This window comes from Nuphar pumila, chromosome 11, assembly GCF_984573655.1.
Source record: "Nuphar pumila chromosome 11, dmNupPumi1.hap1.1, whole genome shotgun sequence".
Taxonomy (NCBI): domain Eukaryota; kingdom Viridiplantae; phylum Streptophyta; class Magnoliopsida; order Nymphaeales; family Nymphaeaceae; genus Nuphar; species Nuphar pumila.
The window spans coordinates 49,337,271-49,346,078 of record NC_143259.1 but is presented as its reverse complement, the minus strand read 5'-3'; the positions used below and the strand labels follow the sequence as shown (position 1 = coordinate 49,346,078).

The following is an 8,808-nucleotide window of genomic DNA, read 5'->3' as shown; positions in this document are numbered from 1 at the left end:
CAACGCGACCCCCCTTAGGAGTAATATGATGTACATCAACTTCTAACAGATTTTATAGACTATACAACCAAGTTTTGTATAAAAAATTTTGTAAGACTATGTATATAAATTATGTAAATATCTCTAGGTTGAAATAAATAAAATTTCAATTTCACTAAATACGACAAATAAGTTGGACTGTTATATAGTAAAAGCAAATCGTTGTTATGTTCGACCTTCGTAATTGAAAATCGTAAAAGCGATTAGCATTGTGTAAAGTGGAAACAAGTCATTTTCTTTAACATGACTTTCTATAAGTGTATAAATCTATTTTAATCAGTGTAGCACACAAATGTCACTGAACAAATAGTTGTAATGATCAGCCTTCATAAATTAAAATCGAACAAGCATTTATATAAGGCTTAAACAATTTGCATAAATAGTTATAAACGACGATCATGATTTGCACAAGCATTGACAATGCACTTTTACCATGATTTCTACTCATGCATAGAGCGATTTTTATCGAGTTCTGACCGATATAGATGTCATTATGTAAATCGTTATACCATCGCGATTTACACAATGAAGTCCATCTTTAAGATAATGAGCTTTGTCTAAGTGAACCATAAGTACCATCGCGATTTACACAATGACGTATGAAGGCTACGTGTTATCGCAATTTGCTTTTACGGGCAATGTTTATGTCAACAAAATTTCCTAATCGCTTTTACAGGCGATTGGGGTTGAGGGTTTAAGAATTTTGGGTTTTACTTCAACGATACAAAACGAGTTGAATTCTTAAATACAAATTGATTTCGTTCATAAATGCAAACAAAGACACATCGTTCTCGCCGTAACATCGTAACTACAAATCTACATGATTTACTACAACATTCATATAGAAAAATTATTAGCATTTAGTTACAATATCTATGGGAGGATAATTCTGTCGAACGCATATCCATCTTTTATAGACTCAATTTTTTACAGAAAAGATCACCAAAACATCTGTATCGTTCATCATTGCGTCCTTCTATGCTGAGGATACAACCTCTCCAAGCAAACGAGCTCTTTAGTAATGGCAGCTCACTGCACCATTTTTCTCAGACTGAGGCCAATTCTTAGAGACTCTAGCATTGGTGTGTTCTTGACAATAAGCTTCAAAGGTCAAGAACCGTTCCCTTGAAGGAGCCAATGGGCTACATGATAAATCGCTTTTACGTATTTGTTATAAAGTATATCAAAGATTAGGCAAATATTTTTTTAAGTGTGAAGTATGGTTTGCGAACAATGTAGGATCTAACAGTAGAAATAGATCAAATAGATGGACATCTAGATCACCCCCCTGTCTATCATGCAGATAACCACTATAATCATCATTGAAGATTATACAAATCTTTTCTCACGGCATGAAATAACTACGTTATCAGCTTCCAAACCCCACCTATCAAGCACATGTGGAAGGAACACAGAAGAACAAAGAAGAAAGAAAAAATACAAAGAAGAAGAAGAAGAATGAGAAGAAGAAGAAGGCGGAGGAGAAAAAAGAATAAGAAGAAGAAGCTGTGCTGCCACAAAAAAGAAAGAGGAAAAAAGGTTAAATAGATTAAGGTTTTAGACCTGGACAACAGATCAATTAGGGTTTTATATATAGATCTATATTAGGGTTTTACATTTTGCAAGATTTTACACATGTGTACAGGCATCAACAAGATGTATAGTCTTAGTAAAGTACAAATCTAATTAAGTAACACTTGCAAAATGTTATGAGTAAATCGCTATATTGCATATTGATATCATTCACATAGACAAACAAAGACATATATGTTTTTTTTTATACAATTAGATGTCTTGTTAATTACCTACTGCTGATAATATCTATTTTTTTATGATGATGGTCATGTATTTTATCTAAGCCAAACCATTGTGGTCAAGTAAAAAAGATTGGTTTTTTTCGTAAATGATTGTGGTTGTAAATGATATCGATTTGTAGTTTTAAAGTTACCATGACAACGACATGTCTTTGTTAGTCCTAGGGCTGGAAAATCGATTTGTATTTATAAAGTTACCGCAACAACGATATATCTTTATTAGTCTTTATGAACAAAATGGATTTGTATTTATAAAGTTATATCGATTTGTATCGTTGAATTATTGTCGATTTGTTCTTTACTAAGTTTGTACATCGTATGGCTTTGTTTGTGAACAAATTATTCTCAGACAATACCGGATGTTGTAGAGGCTCTCCCATACAATATGGACGATACAATTTATACATAACGATTTGTATATGTGAAGGCTAGATAAGACAACAATTTTCACTAATTGTATAAACACTAAGTTCACATACAATACCCGATTTTCATACCCAATTTTCATGATTTTCACTAACTATGATTTATACATGTGAATGATACATATTATAAGGATTTATACATGTGAAAGATACATTATTAAATAGAGTTCACACACGATTCTTTTGTTCCATAGTTTTTTGGATGAAGCCATTTTCATGAACGGTGATCCAAAAAAATATTAACAATTTTATTTTTGTGGCTCACGATTCATGAAAATTGCTTCATCCAAAAACTCTTTATTAATAAGACCATCCAGTCTATAAGCATATTCACCTTCTGTTTTGTTAAACTCTTAACAAATATGACAATGTGGAAATTGGGTCATGCAAAGAGGCATGACAACTAACTTTATGGTAAGACTTAAACAGAATTCACACGTGATTCCTGTGTTCAATAGCTCGCTTTTGAATTGATCTGAGCTTGTCATGAAATAGAACAATATAAGACACTACATCAAGTTTCACAAGAAATGCAAACATCCTCCCAACATTGATTACATACCAAAAGACTTGTAAAACTGAAGCTATTGTTCCGAAAAAACTGGTCGGGAGGATTGAAGGTTACAACATTGGAAATTACGTCCGTAGGGTGTTGCTGCATGTTAGAAATTACGTTTGTAAGGTATTGTTGCATGTTAGAAATTACACAAGTTAGATATTGCTTCACGTAATGCAATTTACATGAGAAGCAATATAATGTCTTACATACCTGTTCATGCAAAGGGCTTGGTTGCTTTTGCTTAGAGGTTGGTTGTTTCTTAGACCTTTTCTTGCGAACCAATTATAGTCCACCTTTTGTCTTCCCACGACTGCGATCCGAAGCAGGATTTCTTTTGATACCCTTTGCTAGGTGAATTGTTTTATCATAATCTACAATGTTCACTCCGTACTTATTGAAGATGATGTTTACGCTTCATCGCAAATTCTTAGGAGTGTCAAGGGAAGCATGAATTTTACCTCCGCTGTTGGCTGCCATTTTCTTCGACTGGTCTTCATGAGCTGCAACAGACTGTTGGTGAATTAACTGCACAATTTCAAGTAACCCCCTTGACGCTTTTCTCATGCATACATAGGCTTCTTCACTTTTTTATGACAAATCTGCAACATGCATAAATGACCTACACAATTGTTGGTAACGGGAGGATGTGTGACACTTTTCATTAACACCAGATTGACTGACATTATCTGTATTCAACAGTTCAATCTTTGCTTGTCTTCTCCATCTTCACATTAAATATGACTTAGGTATTTCTCATATCTTCTCTTAATTAAGTGCCTTTAATGCATGACGACATAAAATACCTTTGAATTCATACTTTTTTGCATTTACATTCAATTGTTCTATTGTCAACATTGTACGTGACATGTGCTTCTTGCCTTTTCTGATACTCTTCACCTTTCCATACAATATGATATTTGTGCATATTTTTAGTTTACACGCATCCTTCTATGTTGCAATTCATGACCTGTATAACCCCCTTCTTAATCCATTCAAATAGAGTCAATGTATACAGATCTGCAGGTCGCATCAATATTTTCATATTCAAAGTTACAGGGCGTGTATTGAAGCATTTCACATCTTATTCAAGCTCATTCTGTCTAAGACAGTCTACAAATAATTTATATTGTTCCATGAAGCAAAATATTGTTAAACATGAATATAACGTTTTCTTCAATATGACATGCATAGATTCAGCTCTTTGTGTGCTTATTATACCTGCACAAAAGTATTGTCTTCCATATGTCAATGCCCACTTCTCTTTTTCTGCATATAAATTTTGTAACCACAAACAGTCTTCAATGTCGTATATCTAAATCATTTTCTCTCAATCAAACATAAAGGTGACCTTGTCTACGCTTTCAAGTACACACCTTGTAAACTTTTTGTCAAACCCTGTCTTCTAATTAAATATATATCCTATGTTCTTTGCTGCATTTTGAAAGATATGCCACAAACATAGACGATGATGTGTATCTGACCACACATGAGACACTGCAGCCGCAATTGCGTGATCACCATCTGTAAGTACAACTTCAGGTTGCTTCCCATTCATTACCTATGTAAATACTCTGAACAACCACTCAAAGCTTTCCTTGGTCTGGTCATACAAAAAAACGTTGCCTAATATACAACTCTGTGAGTGATGATTCACTCCGATAAACTGCGCAAATGGCCATTGTTCAGTATTAATCTTCACTGTCGTATAAAAAATAAGCACATCATTGAAGCATTCATAATCTACTCTTGACTTTAAATCTGCCCAAAACATATTCACAGCATATCCATCTTCATCTAGTTGTATTGCACTAAAGAAACCAGGGTCAATGCTTGATTTCTTCTGTAAGTAATCAACCAAAGAAGATATTTATCCATTCTTCATGTTATCTGTCCTCTTCCTTCTTAAGTGGTTTCTTAGATCCATAGATGTGAATGGCACATTCTCGCGACCACCATCTATGTGCACGAACAAATTATATGTCTTTCTTGGTGCAATACTGATGCTATCATCTATTTCAACAATTGTAGTATGTGCTTCAATTACTTTACGATGTGACCTTAACATGGGAGTCATAAATGAAGCTGTTAATTCATGGTTATGATCATTGATTAAAGTACGAACTACATATTTCTCATTCGAAAGTCTTCTTAACACCATTCTCGCTGGACAACCATATCTTGAATCTGACTTGCTCCTTGTTGGATTTCCACTTGACTTCTTTCAACCTTCCTTAGAACAAACATATGTCTTTCTCACCACAACACCCTGTGCATTTTTGACCAAGAATACCTTCTAACATTGAAGCCAAATTTTAAGGCATAATCATTATAAAATTTATATGCAGCATCTTTATTATTAAACTGCTTTCCTTCTATGGGAACAAAGTCAGGTGTACTATCATGTACATTTCTAGTGCCTGCACATTTATCAAGTGTACAGTCACGATCGTCTACCTCATTATCGAATTGCATTTCTTCTGCTGAAACATTCAAGTCAAGAGTGAATCCAATGCCTGCACCCTTGTTATCATGTGCATCATTAGTACACATGTTCACTTCTTCAGGTGTGTCATTAGTACAAATGTTTACTTCTCCATATCTTTCAAATGTTTGAGATAGATCATCTTCATTATAACCATATTATAAGCTCACCATTGTTATAAGCAAGATATCAATTTGCGTTAACAAACACATACGTTTACTACCATTTATTCAAGATGCATATAACAATGAATACATATAAGGTTAAGCAAGTCAAAAAAATGATTGAATGAATTACAATATAAAAACAATGACGATTTGTTATTTACTTATACTATACATCGAGTTATTACTTACTATGCCAATAAAAGAAACAGTTTGTCATATATGTGTGTTGACGATAGCGATTTAATTATATCTATGATGATGTAAAGCGATTTCAATATAAATCACTAAATGAACAATGATTTGAATACAAAAATTGCAACCACAAGCGCGTAACAATGTATTTCTGCACACACGTTTTAAAAGTCTTTCTATAAATATCTTACAAATCGATACTAAAAAAAACATAATATATTATAAATCGAAGCGACAATTCAGCATAATAGCTTACAAGTCGACACTATAAAGCACATAATATCTTACAAATCAATATACATATCACAAAATATATTACAAATCGATAAAAAAAATCAGCACAATAGCTTAAAAAACGATATTTACAAACAAAACAATATTTTACAAATCGATAATATGTTACTACAATCGCGATTTACGATACATTGCATATAATGAGTGAATGGAGGATACCGGATGAGGTAGAGGTACGTCAATGAACCAACATGAGACATTCGCCAATATGATCCCGAACCCCCGACGAGTCACTCCTCGAGCCGGAAGAGATCCATGTCGCCTCCACCTAAAGAATGTAAGGAAAGAAAGGGCAGGGGACTTAGACGGGGACTGTGAGAGCATAGCTGGACTCAGAACCACGGTGTTGAACCTCCTCTACCTCGCCGGACATCTCCTCAAGTGATCGACCCTTTGACTCGGGCACCAGGAAGGTGAACAGGAACCCGAGTGCGTTGCTGACGCCAAGCACGATAAGGGCGTTCTTGACTCCAATTCCGGTGGGGTAGCCCGGATCGACATTATCATGGTGCCTGCTCTGCGCAGCGCACAAGAAACCGAAGGCACCGACGATGGCGCCGGCCTTTCCCGCCGCAGCCGAGATGCCGTGGCAGGTCGACCTCAGCCTCGCCGGGAAGATCTCAGCAGGAATCACAAAGGTGGTAGCGTTCGGGCCGAAGTTGGCGAAGAAGAAGGTGAGGGCGTACAAGACGACGAATCCGAACCGGTTTTCCTTCTTGGTCCAGTGGTCGTAAGGGATGGCCAGAGCAAACATGAAGACCGTCGTGAAGAAGAAGCCAATCAGCTGTATCACTTTTCGGCCGATGATGTCGATGAGTGCCACCGTGAACCAGTAGCCCGGGACGGTGGAGCAGATTGCGATGAGCGTCTGCGCGCGTGAGATCTTGTACACCTCCTCGATGGCGTTCATGGTGCTAGCCTTGGGGATCCAACCGATGGCGGAGAAGATGTCCTTCAGGAAGAGGTTCTGGCTGTAGAAGGCGATGTCGAGTAGGAACCAGGTGGAGGTTGTGCCCAGCAAGTGCATGGCGTGCCGCTCCAGGAACTCGCGGCTGAAGAGGCCGTATCTGAGGCTTCTGCTTGTGAGCATCGTCTCCAGTTTGTCCTGCTGGTTGTCGAACTCGACGTGCAGCACCCTCGACATGTCTGCCGCAGCCTGCTTCGCGTTCATCACCACGAGCGCCGTGTACCTCGCTGTCTCCGGCATCTGCATCCGCCAGTAGTAGGTGAGCGCAGCCGGGGCAGCACCGAACATGAGGATGATCCTCCAAACGTAGTCAGCCTCGGGGACTGTCGAACCCACGGGGTCAACCGCATAGGTGGGTGCCGGGAAGTTGTTCTTGAATACCGCAGAGACGATGATGGAAATGATCCCTCCGGAAAGGATGCCGATCCCCTGCATAGCAAAGACAGCCGCGATGAAGGCTCCCCTGGTTTTCTTGTTGGCGTACTCAGACATGATGGTGGCTGAGAGCGGGTAGTCTCCACCGATGCCGAACCCGAGCCAGAACCGGAAGAAGCAGAGGGTCGCAATCACGGCCTTGGGGCTTCTCCCGAAGGCGAGGCCGGAGGCGATGGAGCAGACGAACATGAGGAGGAGAGTGACACCGTAAACCCTCTTTCTCCCCATCTTGTCACCGAGCCACCCGAAGAAGAGCTGGCCGGCGAAGGTGCCGCAGAGGGCAACGCCGTTGACGGCCGAGGCAACGTTTGGCGGGAGAGAGCCCGGCTGCTTGGGGTTTCCCTCGTAGTAGTAGATGCGGCCCAGGAGCTTGGTGACGAGGGAGATGCAGAAGAGGTCGTAGGCGTCGGTGAAGAATCCCATCCCGGCTATGACGATGGCGATGAAGTGGTACCACTGCGTCTTCGCTACGTCCAGCGCGTTCAGCACCTGCAGCTGCGTCATCGCCATGGCGTTGGGGGAGACAACGAAGAGAAAGGAGCGTTTGGAAGGAATGAAAGGGATGGAGAAGAGGAGATCGGGTGCTTGGAGCGAGGGACTGGATGAGTTTCTTATTAATAGGATCCAAGCGTAGACGGGAAGGCACAACCGAATATTCGATCTCTTAGTTAGTCAACTGCTGCGCCACTCCGACATGGAGACGTTCGCTCATTTGCCATCAATCACATCTGCTCTGCTGGTCACTGCATGCCGGACAAGGTGAGATACATGGCGGTGAGAGGGTGGTGTATGTTCGCCCCCGATGATTCACTGAATCCCACGTCTGTGTTCCGGGCTTTGAATGAGCACCACGTATACAAGCACATGGGGCTCGTATTCCCGTGTATGTTGACATAACTTTGCATCGAACTCTGGTGTTGTTGCAAAGACTTAAGTACCCTTTCTTGTTATTCTTCTCATAAAGTGATGGTTTGAAAAAATGACAAAAATGCCCTTCATTCAAAAAAAAAAAAACAAACAGTTCAAAAAAAGGACAAACATGTCTTCTATCCAGAAAGTCGATGATGATGTTGACTCTTCAAAGTCTTCTTCTTTTTCTGTTCAAAAAAAGGACAAACATTTCTTCTTCTTCTTTCTCCGTAAAACACTGTAAAACCCTCTCTCTCTTTAGAGAAGAAATCAAGGAAAACAAAGAGTTCTTCCTGGAGAAGGCCATGAACATCAACCCTCTCACTCTCTCTCTCTTCTCTCTCTACTTCTGTGCACATCCAACAGGCGATCCTACATTGCTCCATTGTCATCTTCTTCTTCTTCAAACTTCATAAAACACTGTAAAACCCTCTCTCTCTAGAGAAGAAATCAAGGGAGGTAAAGGGTTCCTCCTGGAGAAGGCCATGAACACCAACCCTCTCACTCTCTCTCCCTTCTCTCTCT

The 8,808-nt window shown here is 39.4% G+C and overlaps 1 protein-coding gene across 1 annotated transcript; it reads right to left on the bottom strand.

The window, feature by feature from the left end:
* Positions 1-6,273: 6,273 nt before the first annotated feature.
* LOC149822356 (inorganic phosphate transporter 1-4-like) lies at positions 6,274-7,884 on the bottom strand. The gene has a single exon (XM_089980269.1). It carries the CDS (start codon positions 7,882-7,884, stop codon positions 6,274-6,276), a length of 1,611 nt encoding a protein of 536 aa, XP_089836395.1.
* Between the last annotated feature and the right edge of the window lie 924 nt (positions 7,885-8,808).